Source organism: Tamandua tetradactyla, chromosome 8, assembly GCF_023851605.1.
Source record: "Tamandua tetradactyla isolate mTamTet1 chromosome 8, mTamTet1.pri, whole genome shotgun sequence".
In the NCBI taxonomy this organism is placed as follows: domain Eukaryota; kingdom Metazoa; phylum Chordata; class Mammalia; order Pilosa; family Myrmecophagidae; genus Tamandua; species Tamandua tetradactyla.
Window position 1 is genome coordinate 106919570 of NC_135334.1, and position 25957 is coordinate 106945526.

General features: G+C 35.6%; 1 protein-coding gene across 1 annotated transcript in view; it reads right to left on the minus strand.

Annotated features, from left to right (window-relative positions):
• The window catches only part of DCDC1 (doublecortin domain containing 1), a 544066-nt gene that overhangs the window by 163883 nt on the left and 354226 nt on the right, over window positions 1-25957 (minus strand). Inside the window, 3 exon segments of the mRNA XM_077114307.1 lie at window positions 15202-15359; window positions 15752-15886; window positions 24814-24874. Of these exon segments, the coding sequence (XP_076970422.1) occupies window positions 15202-15359; window positions 15752-15886; window positions 24814-24874 (354 nt within the window).

The window sequence follows — 25957 nt, forward strand, 5'->3', positions numbered from 1 at the left end:
AGATTCTTATTAGTTAACTTGTTCTAAGTTTCTATCTGTTCTTTATGACTGTCTTGCACATAAGAATGAAAAAAAAATATCGTAAACATCTTAAAGTCCTGTAATGTTGCACTAGCCACACAAGTTAAGTTTCACACTAAATAATGATAATATAGGCATAAATAATTATTGCTGGGGGAAGAACATCTTAATGTCTGACATGGTATTGCTACTGTAAAAAGAAATTAGCAGCCCCCATTTCTGTAAATGAAATGATAACAAAGTATATATAATGAAAGAGATTAAATATTAATATTCCAGGATTATGCATATTTCCCTTTCATTTTATTTTCTGTTTATTTGTTTTTTTAAAAACATTAATAATAAACATGTGCAATAAGAAACAATAGTCATTAAAGTTTTAATTCCTTTGTCTTATCTCTTTAGTTACATTTCAACTTTCTTAAGAGCAGATTTTATCCTATCTATTTATGTCCTCCAAGTTGGTGATTTAGATGATTTGATATACCCAATTTCTTTGGTTCATAAAGGCTAAAAACATGTTTTCATAACGTGACTATAGTTTGTCACCACTGTGTTATTCCATGTGAATATATGATAGATGATGATAGAGAGAAAGATAGATAGGCTGAAAATTCCCAAATTCTGAGGAATACATTTTTAAAAGACATATTCAAATAATTATGCAATTCTCTACATCCCATGAAAACTTAAAAATGCTTTTTTTTGACTAACTGGTAAAAAACTCACATCTTCTTCTCGAGTATATACAGATATTCCATTTTAGTTTCTAGTATATGAAAATAGCTAGAAGGAAAGACCTGAAACTGTTGAGCTGCAATCCAGCATCTTTGATTCTTTTTTTGTTTTTGCTTTTATTTTTAATTAAATTTTTTTTTTATTAGAGAAGTTGTGGGTTTACAGAACAATCATGCATACAATATGGGATACCCCTACCCTCCTCACCACCCCCACTTGCCTTGGTGTGGAAAATTTGTTACAATTGATTATGGCACCTTTTTTTTCCTACTTTTTTAAAAAAATTTTTTACGATACATAACCACATACAAACACAGACATTCTTATCATATGATCATTCTGTTCTTGTTATATAATCAATAACTCACACTATCATTACACAGTTGTATATTCATCATCATGATCACTTCTTAGAACATCTGCATCAATTCAGAAAGAGCAGTAAAAAGAAAACAGAAAAAAAACTCATACATACCATACCCCTTACCCCTCCTCTTCGTTGATCACCAGCATTTCAATCTACTAAATTTATTTTAACATGTGTTCCCCCTATTATCTATTTTTAATTCATATGTTTTACTTGTCTGATGATAAGGTAGATGAAAGGAGCATCAGACACAAGACTCTCACAACCACACAATCACACTGCGATAGCCATATCATCATACAGTTATCTTCAAGAAACATGGCCACCAGAGCGCAGTTCCGCATTTTCAGGCAGTTCCTCCAGCCTCTCCATTATACCTTAACTAAACAGGTGATATTTATTTAATGCATAAGAATAACCTCCAGGATAACCTCTCGACTCAAGTTTGGAATCTCTCAGCCACTGACACTTTATTTTGTCTCATTTTGCTCTTCCCCTTTTGGTCGAGAAGATTTTCTCAATCCCTTGATGCTGAGTTCTAGCTCATTCTAGGATTTCTGTCCCATGTTGTCAGGAAGGTCCACACCCCTGGGAGTCATATCCCATGTAGAGAGGGAGAGGGCAGTGAGTTTGCCGTGTCAGCCAAGAGAGAGAGGCCACATCTGAGCAACAGAAGAGGTTCTCCTGGGGGTGATTCTTAGGTCAATTTTAAGTAGACTCAGCCTATCCTTTGTGGGATTAAGTTTCATATGAGCAAAATCCAAGACTGGAGCCTCGGCCTATAGCTTTGGCTGTCCCCATTGCCTGTGAGAATATCAAGAATTCTCCACTTGGGGAAGTTGAATTTCCCCCCTTTCTCACCATTACCCCTAAGGGACTCTGCAAATACTTCCCTATTCACTGTTCAAATCGCTGCTCTGGGATTTATCTGGGCATCACTCTGGACATACCTACAAAATCTCATGGCCTATGCAAAGTTCCAAGTACTGTGGTGTTCGATTAAGCTGTCCACATAAGTTATATTAGGAAATGCACAAGTCAAAATAAAAACTTTGTGCCAAATAAACATTTTTTGCTTGTCTCACCATATGCTAAAGTTTTAAAATATTGATTATCATCTATTTTCAACACCCTGCATTACTGATATTCCTTTTTCCTTTCTCATGCAGAAACATTTTTAAATTTGCACATTTAGTCACTATCATTATCCACTCCACACATTCCTAGATTATACCATCAGTGTTAGTTAGATTCAGTTGTCAACTTGGCCAGGTGCGCATACCTAGTCTTGTTGCTGCGAACATAAGCCAATGGTATGTGAACCTCATCTGTTGCTAATGACACCTGCAGTCAGCTAGGAGGCGTGTCTGCTGCAATGAGTGACTTGTGACTTAATTGGCTGGTGCTTAAATGAGAGATCGCAATGTAGCACAGCTAAGCAGCTCGGTATTCCTCATCTCAGCACTCCCAGCTCAGCCCAGGCCTTTGGAGATGCAGAAAGAAGTCACCCCGGGGGGAAAGTTGTTGGAACCCAGGGGCCTGGAGAGAAGACCAGTGAGGTTCTTTCTTACATGGAAAGCACAGGATGGTCTCTGCTGGCCTTCTCTCCAGGACAACTTTCCCCCCGGGGTGACTTCTTTCTGCATCTCCAAAGGCCTGGGCTGAGATGAGGAATACCGAGCTGCTTAGCTGTGCTACATTGCGATCTCTCATTTAAGCACCAGCCAATTAAGTCACAAGTCACTCATTGCAGCAGACACGCCTCCTAGCCGACTGCAGGTGTGATTAGCAACAGATGAGGTTCACGTACCATTGGCTTGTGTCCGCAGCAACAAGACTAGGTATGCTCACCTGGCCACGTTGACAATTGAATCTAACTAACACACCATCTTAGTCTTTATTGTCTATATTTCCTTCTGATTTCATTTGTGCCCCCAGTAGCCTTGATTCTTGATGATGACTGTACACTTATATAACGTTTATGGTGTGACTGTGTGATTGTGAAAACTTTGTGACTGACATTCCCTTTATCCAGTATATGGGCAATAAGTAATAAAGTCATAAAGACAATTAAATAAATAAATAATGGGGAGTGGCTAAGGGGTATGGGATATTTTGGGTGTTCTTTTTTTATTTTTATTTTTTGGAGTAATGATAATGTTCTAAAATTGTGATGAATGCACAAGTATAAAATGATAATGGGAGCCATCGGTTATATACTTTGGGTGGATTATATGGTTTATGAATATGTCTCAGTAAAACTGCATTTAAAAAATTATTGTCAGTTAATTGTACTCAAGTAGATAGATTGATTGGCAATGCATATGGATATGTGAACTACAAAAGAATTATTCTTAACCTATTTGAAGAAAGAAACATTTACTTCTCAGAAATATTTGTAAAGAATTTTTTTACTATAAACCTTGATCAAGAAATGACACTTAGTACAGCTTCTTAAAAAGCAGTAAAAATATTTGTGATATATCAAAAACCATAATTTATCTAACTCCACTCCAATTTAAAAACATATTGCAAGTATAAATGAGAGACTTATATTTGCAAAAAGAAACCAAAATGCTATTAGATAGTAAAAAAAATCAGGCCTCCATTCCATCAGCTAAGTTATAAACTTCATAAAATAGAAAAGAATAAAAGCAATAATAACAGATCACGAAGTCAACAGATCTCAACAGTATAATCACTGTACTGTTAGATTTCCACTAGTAACATGCTTTGGAAAGGATGCCAAATCATGAAAAGCTGGGACTTTTTGTATACATTTTTATTCTTAGTGTTGAACATCAAAAAGGTTCTTAATAAATATCATAGATTGATTTAATGCATTTCAGGCAAGAATAAAAGGCGTTTGCTACAGTCTAACTTATAAACGTGAAATCCTGGAAACAACTAATTCTTTAATAATAGGGGAATAATTTAGTAAATTGTGATGATACTATTTGCCATAGACACTAAATGGAAATCTAAAACTGAAAAATAAATAGCAGACATTAAGGCTCAATACATAGATTTAACAGCATATTAGAAACAGCTGAAGAGAGAATTAGCCCCAGCTAAAGCACAAGGGGAAAAAGAATGGAAAACAGAAGCGAGCATAAGAGACGTAAGGTTTATAGTACAAAAATTCTAATATGCTGTGATTGTGTCCATTTTGAGAAGAGAGAGAGAGAATAAGGCTAAAACAATATTTGAGGAAATACTGGCAGAAAGTTTTCCAAAACTGAAACACAGCAAGCCATGGATTCAAGAGGTCCTACAAACCTCAAATTATATAAATACAAAGCAGCAAAATGACAGCAATTATCATCACAACAAAAACATCTAGGAAAATCAAAATAAAAACCAAAGACAGAGAAAATCTTAAAGTCAGCTAGGAAGAAACAACACATTGCTTTCAAAAGAGCAAAAGTAAGACTGATATTTGACTTTTCAATAAGAAAGGGGTGGGAGCAAGGAAAGCCATAGACAATGGAATGCTACCTTCAGTTATGCTGGGGAAAAAATAGTTGACAACCCAGAATTTTTAATTCAATGTAAATATGAAAGTGAAATATGGGTATACAAAACAAATAAAAACAGAGAATGCATCACCAGCAGACTCAGAGATAGGGAAGTATTAAAGGATATTCTTCAAACAAAAGAGAAATTATTCTTATTGGAAGCACAGAGTTACAGGAAGAAATGAAGGACAATAGGAAGGATGAAGATGTAGGTAAGTTTAAATGAATATCGACTTTAGATAATATTAATGATATCAAAGTTGAAAATATTTTTGCATTAAAACACACACCAGTGTTTAGTGTGAAAGGGCATCTATGGAGATTGACTTATAAATTCCTTGAGTTATCTCTGCAATGGTGAAAATACTAATTTATATTGGATGTTGTAAGTCAAGGAAGTATGCATAATCTTTAGATTAACCACTATGAGTACAGAAAAAGATTGTACAACCACCTAAATAATTGGGAGGAAAGGAATGAAGTAATATAAATATATAATAAATCTAAGAAAGATCAAAAAAAAAGAAAACACAATATAAAATAGATAACACATAGAAAGTGAATAGTAACATGTTATATTTAAAGAAATATCAGTAATTATATTATGAGTAAATGGATCAAATACTTCATTTAAAAGACAAAGACTGCCATACTACATTAAAAAAAAACTATATGGTTTCAGGGGAAATATTACTTCAAATAAAAAAGTGAAGTTTGAAAATAAGAGGATACAAAAATAAATCATGCAAATAGTGACAAAAAATGTGGTCATAATATTTAATATGAAACAAATTTAATTTTAAGCTCAAAAAAGAAAAAAGCACAACTAGGGATAAAGAGGGCCATTTTATAATAATAAAAGATTTAATATAGCAGAAGGTCACAACAATTTTTAAATTGTATGTACCTAATACATAGCCTCAAGTTATAAAAATAATAATTGTTAAAACTACAAAGAGAAATATACAAATCCACAATTAAACTGGAAGATTTTTACTAAATCTCTCTCAGTAAATGATATAACGGGGGGACAAAATAGCAGTAGGTACACAGAAGCTTTGTACAACACATTTATTAATCTTGATCTAATGTATATAAACTATTGTACCTATAACTGAAGAATATACATTCTTTTCAAGTTTGCACATGGTTAATTATAAAAATTGTCCATATACTGGGTGGGCCATAAAGCAAGTTTCAACATATTTCAAAGATTTGAAATAGACAAAAAAAGTTCTCTAACTACAAAGAAATTAATTTTGAAATCAATAACTCATATACAAACCAGAAATATTTCATATATTTAGAAATTAAAAAATATAATTCTAAATAATCCACGAAGTGAAGAATATGACAAAATGGAAACAATGAATATATGACACATTAAAACACGTGGAATGAAGTTAAGGGCGTGTGCGGAAGTATTTAAACCCTTTAATGTATATAGCATAAGAGAAGAAAAGCTGAAAAATCAATGGAGATGGGCCTTGCAGAGGGTAGGATTTTAGGGAGGAAAGCAGAGATAAAGATTTTTTTTTTGTCAAGGAAGCCAGATGAACCAAGTACAGTCAGCCTGAACTTGGGTAGGGACAGGTCAGTTCTGAGACATAAGAATACAGTATAGTGGGTATGACAACTGGTATTTCATTTAACCTAGTCGGGAGTGGGTAAATACTAAGGAATTGAGAGCCAGGCAATGAGATGTGCAGAGTCTACTTTAAAAGCACAACACCCAGGGATGTGCTGGATACTTTCTCCCAACATAACACTCATCACTCTTTGTTGTAAAGACTTGTTTAATATCTTTTTCCCAGTTAGACTCTGTGACTCCGTGAGAATAGAAATTGTATCCCCAGGTTTTCAGTAAATTTTAATACTGTATCCTCAGTGCCTTGGATAGGGCCTGGCACAAAGAAAATGCTCAGTAAACATTTGTACATAAATAAAGGATGAAAGAAACAGGAGATACCAAACCGGGTAGAATGCTGATCGTAGGGCTACAGGTATCCATCAGGGAATGAAGGTCTTGAAATGTTCATATGGGCGCCCAGACTGATTGCCCTCTCCATTTTCTTATTTCCATTAATTACACTACTTCATCCATCCATTCATTCATCCACCCATTTATTCATTCAACAACCTTGCATTGGTATCTAGTATGTGCCAGATATGTTCTGGTCACAGAGGTAAAAATCTGTGAATCAAGCAAAGTTCCTGCTGTAATTGTGCTTACATTCTAATGAGGAAACTCAGACTATCTGTGCATATGTATTTGTGTATGTGCTTGTACATGTATGGATTTGTGTATCTGCCTATACATATGTCAAGTAGCAATATATACATATACTATATTAGTATTATATATGAATGTGTGTATATATATATGTGTGTGTGTATATATATAAATACAGGTCTTAATAAGTGCATTGAAGAAAAATAAAGCAGGAAAAGAGAGTGACTGGATACGAGCATGTATTGCAGGTCTGAGAAACTGCCAGGAAGCCAGGATGGCTGGAGCAGAGGAAGGGGGGTGAAAAGGGTGGTCAGAGATACTCGAGTCTGCTGAGTTAGGGCCATGTAGCATATGGAAACACTGGCTTCACTCTAGAAGCAATAAAAAGCCTTTGGAGGATTTGGAGCAATCCTTGATCTGACTTACGAACATAAAAAGATCACTCTGGCGGCTAAATGGAGAATGGATTATAAGAAGACAACGATAGAAGAAGCCCAGTTAGGAAGCTAACCTAAGGTCATTTTGACTGCTTGCACTCTGTTATCCAATTGTATGTACTCTAACTTAATAATACTTCCAACACCTGTCTCCTCCTTTTCTTAATTCCATATTCTCATCACCTGCTATTTTCTGTATTATAATACCAGATACTCAAGTTTGGGGACTATATGTTTGAAGAAAGTAGGAGTAGAGCTCCCCATACATCTAGTGAAAGTAGTACATGGAAAGGAAAGATAAAGAGTACATTTTAAAAAATGAAAATCAGCAGAATGTTCGAAGGTTGAGCACTTCACGGGAGCAAATGAGAACAAAAATTAATCATAAAATGCTTACTTAAATCTTTGATAATTTCTGAACTAATGTATGTTTATGAACAAAATCCTATCCTTCAATATGTTTGATTTTGAATTTGTTTCAAAAAAGCAGGCACAATTAGATGATCTGTTCACTTTATTATAATTCATAGAGAACATATGGAAATTAATTTTTTAAATAGACCAGAACCCAAACATGTAATAATATCAGTCAACATAAGGATATCTGACTTTTCTAGTCAAAAAACAGAATGATAAGCAAATCTTTACATTTCTGGAACATACAATAATTTCATGTTCTTAAACACAACACCGTATCCTTGTTCTGATGAAATAATAGTATAAAAGGGCTTATGGTGAATGCCTAAAGCTGAGCATTCTCCATAGTTAGGAAAACTCATGTAAGCTAATATAGGATTTTATTTATAAAATGTATAATTGAGTTTAGTGAACTTAAAAGCAATTGTTATATTAACATTGTCTTATTGGTAAGAGTCTGTAAGTAAGAATTTTAGGGGTGGCAATTTAAATAACAGTCCACTTTCCCTAAAAAGACAGAGTTTGGCAGACTGTTATCAAAACTGACCCCAACATTCACTCTCTACAAAAATTGTTTTGATGTTTGCTGAACAAAATGAGGAGAAAGTTCAAATAAGAGACTACAGATTACCATTAACTGATTGCAAAACTACATAAATATCAGAATGATAAATCATATGCTATGAAAATATGAATTGTCATGAAAATCCGAATACAGTTCTTTCAGTATTAATATGTGCTTTTTTGACAATTTATAATTTTATAAGCATGATCATCATTTGTCTGCTTAAAGACTGTCTCATTACTATTAATTTCTCTTTCTTTGTAAACCGGGAGACTATAATAGTTCTAGCTCATGCATCTCAAACCTGTTAGTAAGAGAAAAATCTCAAACACACAAAAAAGCATGTCACTTCTTTCAAGCTTCATTTCTTCTATTCTATCGGGGGGAAAATAGCTTATAAAAATTGACCAATGCAGTATAATTTGAATTTATATTCTCTTGGAATGGTAAATATAATAGAAAGTGAGTACCAAATGCTCAGTGTTTATTCCATGCCAATTGTAGCCAGACTTAATTATAGTAGGAGGACTGATTTGATAGCAATTGTAAAAATGTAAATAAGGCTTTAAAACTGATTCAATAATTTTATTTTATAAATGAGGCTTTAGTTTCAATTTAAACAATACTCTTAGGGTATGATATGCATTATTCAAAATGTTCTGCTTTTGTTATGATTGAAATAGTAGTGATACTTCAGCAAATTGGGGAACAGAAACACCTGTTTCTCAGCTAATTACATCGCCTAATGATTATAAGTTTATGCACTACACTAACTTTAAAATGCAAATATTGAAATATTTTAAAGTTGAAATGATTAGATTTTATAAAGCATTAGACAGAAGTTTATTAAAATGTATTAGTGAAAAATGTGTACTGAAATAGAGCATCGCCTTACCTATTTAGCCCAAATATTCTTACTAGTAAAGCATGTGTTAAGCTTCCACTTTAAAAATTCATTTCATAGCACACACTGGTTTTGTCCTACTTATATATTTATTAAAATTTGGAAAGTAAACGATTTTTCAAAAGCTTAGCATGTATATTATATATAATTAGGATAACCTATTTTATGACTTGCTTTATTAGTATCAAAATTTGAGACATTAAATTAAGTTTTAATTGAAAAAATGTCAAAGAACTTTTAAATATCTGTCCTCTTTTGAAAGAGTGAAGTGCATGCCAAGTTGAGTCATTAAGAGAAATGTCAGTGCCATGGGTGGCAGCTGCTTGCTTCCCTGAGAAGGGAGGGGCCGGCAGGGCATGCAGTAGCTAGCAAACCCCTCAGTGTTCTGCAAGTCACTATGGGAAAAGAACAAAGGCCTTCCCATTGCAACTAACACAGATGTGCCCAAAGGCAAACTGTCAGAAACAGTTAGGATGACAGCTACTCACAGTTCATTATTTCCTTCTCACAGGTCACTGGGTGACAAGCTGGGTCAGTGTGCTTTGTTGGCTGTCCCAGGCCTTCCCCCAACCCCTATTCAATTTAAATAAGGGTAAAGGCCTCCATTGGATAAACTAAAATCAACAAATGCACTCCAGAAACTTAGAGGCCAGACTATGACTTTCATTTTACTTTGCATCACACTTAAAATTAAATATACACACAACTTATTTTATCCAAGCAAGGAGAGTAGGATGTTTCTATACCTCGTTGATAAAGGGGCAAAAATATTTTCTCAAGGTGTGGCTAAAGCAAACTAGAAAATATAACCTATTATGAATTATAACTCATATCTGAGACCTTATATATTAAGAGAATTTTTCCTCAATGAGAAAAAGAACTTTCCCACATTACCAAAAAAAAAAAAGATCAACAAATGAGATTGTTTTCCAGATGTGTTTGAAATACAAAGTAAATGAAAACTTTCTGTAGATGATTTGCGGTGAGCGTTTCAATACCTTTTTTTTTTTTAGGTGCATGGGCCGGGAATCAAACCCAGGTGTCCCCCATAGAAGGCGGGCATTCTACCACTGAACCACTGTTTTGAGATTTTTTTAAGGATATAATTCAGAATAATATACCAATCAAAGCGGCAGTAGTTTAATGAGCTCTCTCATGATGTAATACATATAAAATTAAGTAATGGCTAAATATGATGGCTTAGTATGATGCCATTCTGCTATGAAATCAATAGAATAAAAGCTACCAGGGCGGAGGAAATACACAGCGGTTAAAAGCATGGTCTGGAGATCCAAACAGTCTGGGGTTCAAACCCTGTCTCCCCCACCCACTAGCTCTGCAACTGGGAGCATCATGTGACCGTTCACAGCCTGTTTCCTGACCTTTATTAATAGAGTACCTACAGTACCCAGTTATTATGAGAATAAGTAAATCAGACGATCACATTGTTATGAGAATAAGAAAGTACTTAGAATATAGTTGGCACATGGTAAGTAAACAATAGCTGACAGCTATTACTCACCTGTCAATAAGTTTAGTAAATACTGAGTTGAACTGAATCACCATTCAAGTTATGATATAGCTTGGTTAGTCATGACAAATCATAGTCACTTTCTTAGATAGAGATTTAATAAAAATCCCTAATCTATGCAGGGAAAGTTCTTAATGACTTGGAAAGTCTAGACTACACATGTTGATAGCTGGACTAGTTGGGGTTCACTTTTGGGACTGCAAGGGTTCACCATTTCCCTTCATATTTTCTACATTGTCTCAGACTCCTATCTAGAATTCACTGAAAGCTGAATATATTGATGTATTTTCTTATTATTTCCTTGCTAATTTGTTACACCTTATTTAAAGGTTCCCTTTACAAGATATCCACTCAAAATAATTAGCCCATTTGAAAAGCAAAAAATATTTATTTGGTATAAAATTTATATTTTGACTAGGGCATTTCCTAATATAACTTGTGTAGACATCTTAATTGAACACCATAAGTACATGGAGCCTTAAATAGGACATGAGATTTTGTTGGTTTGTCCAGAGTGATGCCCCAATAAATCCAAGAGTGATTTGAACAATGAATAAAAAAGTATTTGCAAAGTCCCCTTTGGGGAATGGTGAGAAAGGGGGAAAATTCAGCTTCCCCAAGTTGAATTCTTGATAGTCTCACAAGTAGTGCAGACAACCAAAGCTATAGGCGGAGCCCCCAACCTTGGGGTTTTTTCATAATGAAACTTAACCCCACAAAGGATAGGTCAAGCCTACTTAAAATTAGGCTTAAGAGTCACCCCCAAGAGAACCTCTTTTGTTGCTCAGATGTGGCCTCTCTCCCCAGCCAACACAACAAGCAAACTCATCACCCTCCCCCTGTCTACATGGGACATGACTCCCAGGGGTGTGGACCTTCCTGGCAATGTGGGACAGAAATCCGAGAATGAGCTGGGATTCAGAATCAAGGGATTGAGAAAACCCCTAGAATGAACTGAGACTCAGCATCAGGGGATTGAAAAAACCTTCTTGACCAAAAGGGAGAAGAGTGAAATGAGAGAAATTAAACTGTCAATGGCTGAGAGTTTCCAAACAGAGTCGAGAGGTTATCCTGGAGGTTATTCTTATGCATTAAATAGATATATCCTTGTTAGTCAAGATGTTATGGAGAGGCTGGAGGGAACTGCCTGAAAAAGTGGAGCTGTGTTCCAGTAGCCATGTTTCTTGAAGATGATTGTATAATGATATAGCTTTCAAAATGTGACTGTGTGATTGTGAAAACCTCGTGTCTGATGCTCCTTTTATCTACCTTATCAACAGACGAGTAAAACATATGGAATAAAGATGAATAATAGGGGGAACAAATGTTAAAATAAATTTAGATTGAAATGCTGATGATTGGTGAGGGGGAGGGGTGGGGGGTATGGTATGTATGAATTTTTTTCTGTTGTCTTTTTGTTTCTTTTTCTGAATAGATGCAAATGTTCCAAGAAATGATCATGATGATGAATATGTGATGATATTGTGAATTACTGATTATATATGTGGAACAGAATGATCAAAAGTTAGAATGTTTGCATTTGTTTGGTGGGTTTTTTTTGATATTTTAAAAAATATTTTAAAATTAATTAAAAAATTTTTAAAAATTAAAAAATAATATAGCCCATTTAAAAAACTAAAGTTTGGAATAACTGCTAAGACAATCATGAATGGTTATGCAGTACAATATAGAGGTAGAATAAGACTTTGGCTAAGACAGGCTTGCCTTAAATTGTAAGTACATACCTCATAAAGTTATCAGGAAATAATGTGCACTAAGCCCTCAGTAGAGTCAATAAAGGTTAGTTGTTATTCTTACTAATCTAATGTTATCTTTAATTTCCTCATAGTACCTGCCACTAACTATCAATCTATCTGTCTAGATTCCCCAGATTTGACTACTTCTGTTCTCTGCTTCCCTGGCCACTTATTTAGAAGTACATAAATTTATATTTCTGATCTTTTTATTCTTCAGATTATTTGCTCATTATTTTTTTTGATGTTCAAAATATTTCTTTTGCCAGCTTCCACAATTCAGATCATTGCACATTACTCCTTTATTTTTCGCAGTGATTTTATTCTTTAATTTGTAGAATTACCATTGGTAAGAGCAAGAAAAAGTAAAACCCTCTCTTGAAGCTAAAATAAAGTACTGATTCTTATATATGTAATGCACGTAAACTTAACAAGACAGCCTTGGTTTCAAAGTAATTAATGTTTCAAACCCAGTTCCATGCTCTAATTTTGCCCCAAAACCCCCTCCAAAATGGGGGGAAAGTGATTGCTGTAAGTATTTACTTACTGGCTTTACTCTTTACTCAAAATAACTGTGTTAAGGAACAGAAAGAGAGGAAGAGAAACTGAAATTGCATCTACTATGGCAAATTAAGGGGTGGGGGGTACAATGTGCAGATTAATCTCTGTGGCCTTAAACTGGGGGGGGGGGGGGGGGAGAAGTACAAGAAGGAGAATTGCTGAAGCCCAAGAAATAAACCCAGAGTAAAGCTCATTAAGAAAAAGCCAAAGGCAATTTCTTATGAAACAGAATCCCAAATATAGGCAATGTGATGGTGGCTCAGTGGCAGAATTCTCACCTGCCATGCTGGCGATCTGGGTTCAATTTCCTGTGCCTGTCCATGCAAAAAAAAAACCCAAATACATTTACTAATCAATCACTACAGACTGAAAATCATTTAAATAGAACCCCCCGTTAGATTGTATAGAGTTTGTATTTGGGTTGATGATCAAGTTTGGGTAATGAACGGTGGTGATGGTAGCACAAGATTGTGACTGTAATCAACAGCACTGAACTATACACACGACTGTGGTTAAAGGGGAAATTTTAGGTTGTAAATCTGCTACTAGATTAAAATTTAAAAAACAACAACACAGGACTGTATAACACCAACTATGAACCCTATTGTAAAAGATGTTCATAGTACAATTATAAAAATAGTTAATAGTACAATTGTAAAAATGTTTTTCATGAATTGTAACAAATGCACAATAAGAATCAAAGGTATTAATAATGGGGTGGTATATGGGAACTCTATTTCATGCATTCTTCTGTAAACCTACAACTTCTTTAATTAAAAAAAACTGTTTTCCAAATATTTTCAAAACTATCACTTTTTGAGTGCTTATGGTGTTTCTAGAACTTTAAGGACATCTCATGTATTTCTAAAACTCAATCAGGAATTGTGGGATATTAAAGGATATTAACTGTTTTGTTTTCTTTTTTTTTTTTTTTTTTGCCTTACATTTCACAATATTGCATGCCTTTCTCCCAACAGCAGAATGCAGAAGCTAAATCCCTAGACTAGCCAACACTTTCAACTTTTAGTGGAAATATTTCCAGGCTGGGGAAGGGAGGAGTCATAGAGAAGCAAAATAAACTAAGTTATCACTGAAGTCCCACCAACGACAGGGCAACACAGAAACCCCACACAGGCGTGAGGAGCCTGGGAGCGGAAGAAACCAGTTCCTCTCTCCTGAGGAGAACCCGGGACACGATGAGTGTCGAAGATAATGGCAAGCCCCAGAGCTCTCTCAAGAAGGGGACAGTCAAGTTCTGAGCTTAGAAAGATGGGCCAACAGAAGCAGCACTGTGTGCTCCCAAGGTCAGTTTTCCTTCAAACCAGCTCCCAGGGGATTTACTCTGTGGGGACGTGGGAACAGGAGTGAGCACGCAGCCGAGTGGCGCAGCTGTGCCACTGTGGCCTCTGGAGCAGCAGAAAAGTTACGAAGTTTTGTCTCATTTTTATTCTTTTTCATACAAGTGACATTCTATCCATAGTTAGAAGGTTTAAACTTGGGGATTCTCTTCAGATTTAGTGAGGACAGTAAGAAATTACATTGTTCCTTTAAGAGTATTTCAGTCAGCAGTTAATTCCAACAATTATAGATAATTTTCTATTAGTTTATAAAATCATTTTGCGATTGGCAATATCAAACCCAACAAAATAATCATAACAAAGTTCAGTTTCCAATTAACTCCCTCACACAGAGAGAGGGTTGCCGATTTTCTATTTTAGTAATGGAGATGGTGTAAATTTGTTGAGTTATGACTCCTTAAGACTATCTATTGTCACTTATCCTCAGTCCTAAATATAATGTTCTCCTTACGGAACATTGAAAGGACAGTCCCTTGTTGCAGACCTCTTCGGTATTTCCACAGTTGGATGTATGCTCAGAATCGCCTTGGCCTAATTATCTTACCTGAGTATTTAGTGAGACCTCAGGACAGTAACCCTCCCGAAGTACACTTGTAAAGGATTACATAGCTCAATCTTAAAATATACACATAAATGTCACCTCTTTTCATCAACTGTGACTTGAAAACTATTTCCATTAAAAGCCACAGGGCTTTTAAGATATTTCAATCATATTCATGGAATCAATCTTTACGTGCAACTGAAGGAAATCATCGAATGTCATTGAGCAATAAAGCTCAGTTCTGTCAGTGGCCTACCTCTGAGCAGAAGCCTTAGGATGTTTCTCTTCCAGTTTCCTCACGAGTGCCACAGTCAGCTGACCCATCTCCCCCAGAGAACCTTCTGGCATCAAATGAGTGTCTGGAGGTTCTGGCAGTTGCTTCAGATCAGAGTTGCTGGCACTATTTTGCAGAGCCTAATAAGTGAAATATAGAAATGATGTAGCTATTTCCACTGAGTGGAAATATCTAAACCATATATGCCAGAAACATGACATTTCACATTTCATGGTTCCTCCAGTCTTCTTCACAGAGAATACGAATCGTTTTTGTGTGGCCAGAACAAAAGAAGGCAGTCCTAAGGAAAAGCTAGTGATTCACCACCTGTGTAATAAAATATTGCTTATATAAATATATGTACCAACATTTTTATAGTTAGATGTATACTTTTAAACAATCAGGGACATTAAGAAGTGAGTTCATGCTTGCCTCCTGAAAACAGTTTGAACGTTTTTGGGTTTGTTTTTTTTGTCTTTTTGAAATATATTTTAAAGATCTATTTGTCTTGTTTCTGGCATGCTACACTAACCTTTTCTGCTAAGCTGCTGCTGTGTTCTTGATAAGCTCTCGTCCAGGTGCCATGGTGAATGTGATACTCTGTCTGGGTCACATCCACTTGTACATTTAGCTTCTCTAAGTATGTCAGGACAAACTGAGGATGCACCTGTAAGAAGGAAAAAAAAAAGTAGCAACAGCTGTAAACAATAACCAAAAATCTACAAAACTGAATAAGGGCAAGACAAATTTGATTCATTGTAAAATCTATGATAAACTTTGCATTTTACTATCGATTCCAAATCAAAATCAAGACAAATTAACATTAAAATTTCTAATTAGGTGATTAATCTGATCAACTTTTGCTACACTGCTAATTCTCACCCATAGTAGATAGATAGGTATAGATTAAACTATTACAGCCATCTTCTCTATTAATAATAATAGTTAACATTTATTGGGTTATTTCTACATACCAGGTACTATTCTAAACATTATATAATGCACAGTTGCTGCATTGTTTGGGAATATTCAATTCTGCTATATATAGAACACAAGAAAGCACAAGGGATGGATGAAATTCAATACATGCATTAAGCATAGATAAGCAAACTAGTAACCTATGAGCATGTCAGACAGAAAGTGTAAAGCATTTGTCTATGAACAGAGATAGAAAAGGGGTGGTAGGACAAAATAAGCTTTTAATATTCGTGCTTCACTAAGTAACAAGGCAATGAATACAATTCACAAAATGTAAATGAGGCACACAATAACCACATCTTAAATTGGCCACCCATTGCTGACTCTCATTCTGGATCTAGATAATATCCATAGTTGCTCATCCTGTTAACTGGGGAGTACAGCTATTGGTCAAGTGTACTTGCCCTCCAGCTCTCTCGTGGAAAAAGACTGTCATTGCCCCAGGCACCTTATGTCCGTTGGGCCCTATTGCTCAAATTCTGCTTTTTGTAATAGCAGCAGCAGCAGCAGCAGCAGAAAAGGTTGATTTAGCAGAGAGGGTGTGAGAGGCTATGTAAATATTGTGGAACAAAATTTAGGTAATGTGGTCTTTCATCCCAGCTGCACCTTATCCTAAGTGTGTTAACCCAGCCCATCTCTCTCCTCATATATTTTGCTTTGTGTTTTAAATTGATTTAATAAATCGTGATTTGAGCGTTTTTATTTGGTCTGTGCACCTTTCTGTCCTACGACCTCCAGCTAGCTCACCTAGTACTTGGATGCTACCATTACATCAAGGTAATTTCCCACATGACCATATTTTACTTTTTAATCCTGGCAACAACCTTTTCAAATAGGTACTATAGCTGTGCCCATTTTACAGATGAGGATACAGACACAGACCACGTATTGCATGATCTCATTATATGTCCAGAGTAGGCAAAGCTATAGGGACACAAAGTAAATTAGTGATTGCTTAAGGATGGGGAAATGGAGGTGGGTGAGATGAGTGTGGAAAAAGTGGGAATAGGGAGGATAAGCTAATGGGTTTGGGATTTCCTTTAGAGAAGACAAAAAAAATGTTCTAAAATCAGATCATGGTGATGGATGCACAACCCTTTGAATAATATGCTAGGAAAACTGAATCATGGACTAAATGGGTGAATTTCATGGTGATATATAATGTGAATTATATTATAATGGGAATTATATCTCACTAAAACTGCTTTGAAAAAATTTTAAAAAATAGAAATACAAAGTATAGCTTTTTAACCAACAGAGGAAAAAATAGGGGAGAGTGATGCAAGAAACATTAAGACAAGAGATAAAAGATGTAAATTAAAACCATGGTAAACTAAAATTTCTGTTGAATTAATTAATGAACAACTATCAAAAATTTAAATGTGCATTCTCTTTAACTTAACAAACATACACGTACAAGGATGTTTATTGCACCGTTGTTCATATTGACCTAAGCGTGAATCGCCAGAGCACTGGTGTGCCGGTTTGAAAGGATATATGTACCCTAGAAAAGCCATGTTTTAATCCTAATCCCATTTTGTAAAGGCAGCCGTTTCTTCCATTCCCTATTCAGTATTGTATGTTTGAAACTGTAATTGGGTCATCTCCCTGGAGATGTGATTTAATCAAGAATGGTTGTTAAACTGGATTAAGTGGAGGCATGTCTCCACCTATTTGGGCGGGTCTTGATTAGTTCACTGGAATCCTATGAAAGAGGAAACATTTTGGAGAAAACAAGAGATTCAAAGAGAGCAGAGCAGATCGACATAGCCACAAGAAGCAGAGTCCACCAGCCAGTGACCTTTGGAGATGAAGAAGGAAAATGCCTCCCGGGGAGCTGTATGAAACAGGAAGCCAGGAGAAGAAGCTAGCAGATGACACTGTGTTTGCCATGTGCCTTCCACATAAGAGAGGAACCCTGACCGTGTTCACCACATGCCTTTCCAGATGAAAGAGAAACTCTATGTTTGCCACGTGCCCTTCCAATTGAGAGAGAAACCCTGAACTTCATCGGCCTTCTTGAACCAAGGTATTTTTCCCTGGACACCTTTGAATAGACAATTCTATAGACTTGTTTTAATTGGAACATTTTCTCAGCCTTAGAACTGCAAACTAGCAATTCATTAAATTCCCCTTTTAAAAGCCATTCTATTTCTGGTATATTGCATTCTGGCAGCTAGCAAACTAGAACAGGCTAAATCAATCAAATAGATCGCAAAGGTGAAATATTGATCATAAATTTTAAAAGACAGCACTAAATGTAGATGTCAATATGGAAAGATGGCCATAATATATTACTGAATGGAAAAAAGCAGGTCCCAAAATAATATTTACATTATATTTATTATATATATTCTATATCATCTATTTATTTATCTATCCATCCAAGGGTTCAAGAATGACACAACTTCAATGATAATTTTTGAGGAATAGGTATGAGATATACTTTGATTTATTATTTTATTCAGTTCTAAATTATCGGAGGGTGGTTTTTATTGTTTTTACAACTAGCACATACTGCTTTTTATTAAGGGCTGACCATAGTATAATGTAAATATATGCATAGTAATTTCTGGAAACATACACAAAATCCTGCTGTTAGTGAATAACTCTAGGGACTGGGTTTGAAATTTAGGAAGAAGGAGACTTCTACTTCTCATATAACATATTATTTTCTAATATTAATTTTTATTATATGTGTGTATTAATTTTGGAAAATATACATACTTCCAAAGAAAGACCCAATTAAAAGTAGTGACTTTACTTTGCACACACTAACTGGGAATCTTGGAAAGAGATTTCTGAAAACTAATTTAAACCGAAATATTAGCAAAAGGAAATTTAATCTTAAAAAAATAAGATTTCCATTTTACCTTGAAGCTGTTGTCATATCTATTGCACTGCACAATTTTTTCATGTCAGCTCCTATTATCTTAAACATGCCCCAGACAATTCAATTGGAGTGAATGTGCTAGCTAACAGAGAAATAGATTATTTTATATTGATTCTGCAGTAAACATGAAAGCCAAAATTCAGCAACCAAAGGCCATGAAGTTTTCAATGTGAGAGGAAATATGAGTAGCAGGAAATTATATCAAATATGGTCTAAATTATTAGGGCATTAAACGAAGCAATTTATAAAAGGCAAAATAAACAGTAGGCACATTCTGAAACAACATGACAATGGCATGGCTCCAATCTGGCAATCACAAATCCTTTCATATTCTTATAGTAGTTTCATGTTCCACATCCTCTAATAGAGGTAAATATATTTTATATAAGTTTCTTATAAGGTTCATTTCCTGGAAAGGAGTTTTACCTGGAACTTGAAAATATTTTTAATGAGATGGATGAGAAAGTGTCCAAAAAGTAGGGCCATGATGGGACTGGACATTCTGTAGTCATCACACAAGCAAAGACAAAAATTTAAAATAAAGATCCTGGGCTTTGCTTCGTAGTGTTGATAGTCTCACAAAGGAGGCAGACATACACAAATTACACAAAGTGATGAGAACTGATGAAGACATCTAAAAATTGTCCTGGCATTCTCCCTTTGGAATTATTCTAAACCATGCATACTTTCTTTCTCTCTCTTTTTTTTTTTTTGCATGGGCAGGCCCCAGCAATCGAACCTGGGTCTCCGGCATGGCAGGCAAGAACTCTGCCTGCTGAGCAACCCTGGCCCACCCACCATGCCTACTTTTAATCTTGTCCTTCCCAGGTCCAGGAGATGGCTATTTTATCTAGCACTGCTACCAAGCTCTTTCGTGTTCTCTGCTCCAAGTACAACTGATACTGAATTCCATTCAGGCACCCATGTGCTCAATCATCAGACTACCAATAAAATAACTCTTAACCTCCAAAATCAGGAATTCTAAGCTTCTCTTCTGTGGGGTGAGGTAGGGGTCCTAATCTTCCAACTTTTCCTCACTCATTGTGCTAAATTCATCTCTCATCTCTTAATCCCTCATTATTTTCCCAGTCCTTCTGCCCTTTGAGCTTCATTTTCATTCTTTTTGTTCTAATCCACTTGTGCTACACCAGCAAATATATTATCATAAAAAGGTCTTTGATCATATCATTCTCACTCCAGAACTTTAACTAGTACCCTAGTACATACTGATTAACATCCTATATGTCTTTCCTGGTATGAAATTCCAGCCATGCTATTTACTGGCTTTGTGATTTGAGTAAGTTCCAATTCCTTGAGGGAGAGTTTCTCTATCAAAACTCAGTGAGATCATGCTAAGAATTTCATACGTAACAAAAGTCACCCTTAGGATAAAATGCCAACTCTCTGGTTGCTAAAAAAGACTTTCATTTATGAGAACTTTTCTCCTAAGGGGCTGGGAAACTATCTTCATCACCCAGAAGAGGTTCCCTCTATTACGTTTGAAAGGCTACATATTTCGTCCTAACTTGGGACTCCACAAGAGTGTTTTTGTCCTCAAGGCAAGTACAACTGGAAGGCCAGCAGAGTCTCCCCAGAGTGTTTTAAACTTTGAAGACTCGATCTCTTCTTGGTCTGTACAATGATCAAGCATATTTTTGAAGTATCTCTCTCTTTTTCCTGATTATAAATACTTGTAGTTGAAAACAGAGAAAAGCTCAAAGAAAATAATTATCCATCTTCCCACCATCCATTTGGGGTATGAACTTTCAGTTTTGTTTCTCTTTACATATGTTTTTTCCTTTGAGAAAATATTAATAAAATTGCTTTCTGACCTGATTTTTCTCAATTAATGGCATTAGTATTTTCTTGTCATCAGAAATTCTTCTACATTATTTGTAATGCCAACGTAATGTATCCATAATAGACATACTGTAATATTTTTATCCAATCTCACTGTTAAATATGAAACCTGTTCTTAATTTTCACTGTTATAAACAATGTCATAATGGAAATCTTTAAAAATATATCATGGTACATCCCACTGATTAATTCCTTGGGGGTAAGTTGCTATAACGTGGAATTTCTAGGTCAAAAGGAATATGCATTCTTAGGATTTTGATAAATGTTGTCAAAGCCACCCTCAGAAATATTGGACAAACCTCCAACAGGGTGCCTAATGTTCCTGCCGTCTGCTCTCATGCCCTTGTATAATCCCTTTCCACATTATACCAGGTTTGGTCTATGTGACCAAGAAAATAAAGCAAAAATTGTGGTGTGTCACTTCTGAGATTAGGCTACAGAAGACATTGTAGCTTCATTTTGTTCTCTTGTCCTTTTAGATCACTAGCTCTGGGGCAAGCTTGTGAGCAGCTCTATGGAGAGGGTATGGGGCAAGGAATTGTAGCCTCTGGGCAAAAACAATGTAAGTGTGTTTAGAAGCTGATCTTGCAGCCCCAGTCAAGATTTAGATGACCACAACTCCAGCTGATGCCTTCATTGCAGCTTCATGAGACTCTGCATTAGAATTATCACCTAAGCCACTCCTAGATTCCTGGCCCTCAGAAACTGAGTGATAATAAACATTTATTATCTATACCCTAAACTATGGTTTAGGGTAATCTGTTATGCAGATTAATACAAACATCATCATCAACATTGTACATCCCCAAGGTTTACATTTTTTACATATTTACATAAGGAGAAAATACCAGCTCATTGTTTTACATTCATTTAATACCTAATGAGACTGACCTTTTTATTTGATTTGGCTCTTTTTAATTTTTCTCCTATTGTATTTTCTTGTCATATCTTTTGCCCATTTTTCTCTTGAAGTGGGTAGTTTTTCATTTAATATATAAGGCTTATTACATATTAAGAGAATTAACCCCCTCTGACATTTATGTTGCAAATATTTTCCCTATTTTTAATTTATTTTCACTTATGCTATTTTAGATTTAGGTGTTTTTTTTAATGTTTATTCTCAAAGCCATTCATCTTTTCCTGCATGGAATCTGTCTTTTGTTTTCATGTTTACAAAGATTTCTACTCATGGTTACTCTGGGTTAAATCAATTTAATCCATGCTTTCTTCTACATATTTTATGTTCCATGTTTAATTTTTAATCTAAATTTGATGAACATGGTGAATTGCTTACAGGAAGTGAGGTAGTTTTATTTTTCCTTTTGCAAATGAATAGAAGAGGACTTAACTTAAAAAAAAAATTTTTTAAAAGCAAGAGAAAAACACTTAACCACTAGCGATTGTAAGGCAGGATCTGTGCCAAATACTGAATATGCTGGTATTAATATATCCACTTTGCAGAAGAACTTGAATTTTGGAAAGGTTAAATGACTTGCCTAAGGCCACACAGCTAATAATATTGGAGCCAAGATTAGTTATTAGTATACTAGGGCGGTGATTTCTATCTTTTTTCTTTTTTTAATAAATAGCATGAGCTCCATTTGTGATCCAGCCACAAATAATTATCAAATTATTCTTCCTTTAATCTTTAACTAGATGGAAATATCTTGGGATATGACTAAATTTAGATTGAATCTAAAGTTCTAAACCTCTAAAAGAATGCAATATCTCATTAATAAATAGTTTTGCTCTGTAATTATAGAACAACTATAATAAAAAAGTAAACAATTGTCTTTGGGAATGGTACTTTGAAAGTTTTGTAAACTGGAGGCCTTTTAAAAATAATTTGTGTTTGAAACATGAAATTGTGCATTATTTATTATATAGCAGTAATATTGTTGGGGATAATTTAAAAATTATGAAATGGGAGTTGGGGGAGTAAAGAGAGGTGAACAGGTCAAGGGAGTAGAAATGGATGTTTGGGTACCTGAATGTTGGGAGAGAAACAAAACTCTGAGGCAAACATACTTAAACTTTTGTTTTGCTTTTTTATGTATGTTGGTGGGGAGGGTGAGACTTATATAGGATAGAATTATGTTCTTTAGTAACAGGAGTCTGCTGGGTTAAGGTATGCTTCAAAATGAAGTTATCATGGGCAGGTATAAGCCATGGATAAGACAGAGGCTGATGGGACATTTTGATACAATATTACACTTTAAGCTTCACTCTTTCTGTGACTCCCTCTCTACCAGCCTAGTGTCCCACTCTGACTCAGAAGTTTGGTGGAGATCAGAAATAGGATGAAGGATGGAGGATGAGGATTGAATTACATACCCCACAAAATGACCCCTGGCCCGTGGGTAAGGACCCATTGTAAATAGGATCTCTTGAAGATGTTACTTCAGTTATGGTGTGGCCCAACGGAATCAACTATTTATGGATTACTAGAGTCTTTTATAGGGCAGAATGAAACTCAGACAGAAAGAGGAAGCAGCCAGAAGCTGGAAGTCAACAGAACCCAGAAAAGAGAGGAGAAAATAATGCCCTGTGATGGAAAAGCCAAGGAACCCCAAAGATTGCCAGCCAGCCAGAAGATACCAACCCTAGGAGGTAGCAAGCCTTCCTGAAGCCATAAGCCACTGAATTCCTATAGTGCAGCTGATCCACTGAATGATATTTGCTTTAGCAGCTGAAAATTAAAACAATAAATAAGGGGAAAAGTTGGGATACATCTCAGTGTGAAATAAGATACATGTAATTTTGAAAAATGATATGACATTGGATGGCTGTGTCAAGTTCCATGCTTTGCCAGGAGCAGAGCTAATTAAAGGTGTGCACATGTCCCAGTTGAGTTCAAGAGTAGGGTTGAGATTTCAGCCAGCGTGCCCACAAATAACCACTCATGGAAACGCTGTTGTGATAAATTTTTGAATTTTAATTTTACTAAGCTCTATTAACTTCTAAATTGATGCAGGTTGCATGGAATGATAGTTCAACCATAGATTTCTAGAACATAAAAAAACAGTTACTATGGACATCAGTCAGGGTCCCAATAAAGAGACAGAAACCACATAGTAATTTGATCAGGAATAATTTCAGTAATTACAGTAAACTGAAGTAACAGGGAATTGGCAAGTAAGTGTCGAAGTGAATTCTAAAGAATATGAGCAGATACAGGAAGTCGCCATTACCCCTAGGCCTGAGCTAGAACAGCTAAGCAGAGGCCTGTTCTGAGGTGGAGATCCAGATTTTAATGGAAAGAACACAGTTGGGACTCACTAGATATCCAAGAAGTCCCTGAGGTGCCACACCAGAGGTATTCACTGGAAATCTGCTTTCAGATGCCATGTGAAGCCATCCACTGAGAAGTGCCTAGCTGGTGGCACTCTACAGCAAAGCCACCCATGGAGCATGTGCTGAAGGAAGCACAGGGAGGTGCCCCATCAATGGCCCTCCACTAGAAACGCCACCCAGAGCACCTGGCTGGAGAAAACCATTCACAGGGCAGGAAGATGCTGGGTTGTATAGTAATGTTCAGCTTTAATAGATATGGCCTATTTTCCAAAGTGCTGATCCTCTCATTTTAATGCGTAAGGAAACTGATGCCCTGAAATTCTGGGTTGTATCACAACAATGAATGGGGAAAAGTTATTTTGGCTTTGGAAAGTTTGTGTTTTCAAATCAAACACAACCTCAAAGGAAAGTATTGAGTTAAATAAGCTTAAATACTAACCTTACAGTTATGGACAGAAATCATTCGTGCAGAAATAGCACCTTTTCCTCTAAACAATAGACAGTGCACTTTACAACAATATGGAACAGAAAAATTTAGGAATAGAAACTGCAGCTTATAAAGTCCTTACCTTGGAATAAATGCAGCCATCAGTTCCGAACACCCACTTCTGAGAATCATCTCCATTGTGTCTGCAACAATGAAAATGTAACAAAGATGGACACCTTCTGTTTATATAACATTCTTTAGATTTCAGATAAAATGATAATTTTCCATATAGACTGGCAGGAGAAATTCCCATCCTCTATAAAGTATTCTGCCATTATCCCTACCACCTCAGCAGCTAAAGTCTCCAACCAATTTCTCTGCCATAGTGCTCCAGTAACTAAAATGCATGTGTGTGTGTGTGTGTGTGTGTGTGTGTATGTCTGTGGATGTGTGTATTCTAGCAATGGCAACAGCATCTAATAATATTAGAGAATAAAAAAAATAAAAAATATTAAAGACATTTCTGTCCTTGCACCCCCCCCCCCCAAAGATCATCTGTGACACAGAAAGAAAAGAGTTTAAGTAAAAATAGTTAAGAGGATGGAATGGAAAAATATAACAGGGAAACTAGGAACCTCAGGCCTATGCTTCAAAAAGTACCAGAGAATTTTATTAGGGAATATCATCTTTTTCAAACTAAATCTGTTTAAGTAAGAAAACGTAAGATATGATGAAACTAATCATGCCTAAGTTAACTAGTCATGTATTCATTAATATTTAGAAAGCTTACAAAGGTAGGACAAAATGAATTAAATTAAGTGTAATGGGATGTTAAATGGGTTTTCTTACTAACTCTGAGTTTTGGCAGAAACATCAAAGGTTGAAAATAAGAGATGGCAGATAATTCTCTATCTAAAAGAAGGTGCTGTATGATACTGGTGGAATAACTAAAGGCAGCAGTCCAAAACTGTTTCAGCATGCATTAGTCTTCAACCTACATCCAGACTGTATCAGAGAAGGTAAAGAATTCTAAGAATGTTGAAATGGGCACTTGATAATAATGTAGGTCTGCAGACCCCTAGCCCTGGAGATTATTTTGATTCTGAAGGTCTAGACTCCCAGAAATCAAAACAGGGCATTGCAAGGGCTTCCAATTATAAGAATTCTGGGGGTTTTGGGTGTGTGTGGTCTGTGAAACAAACTCTGAGAAATACTGCGCTAGGGTCATAAAAGTAGAGGGAAAATAAAGACCAGATTTTTAAAATATTAAAAAGGAGAATCAAATT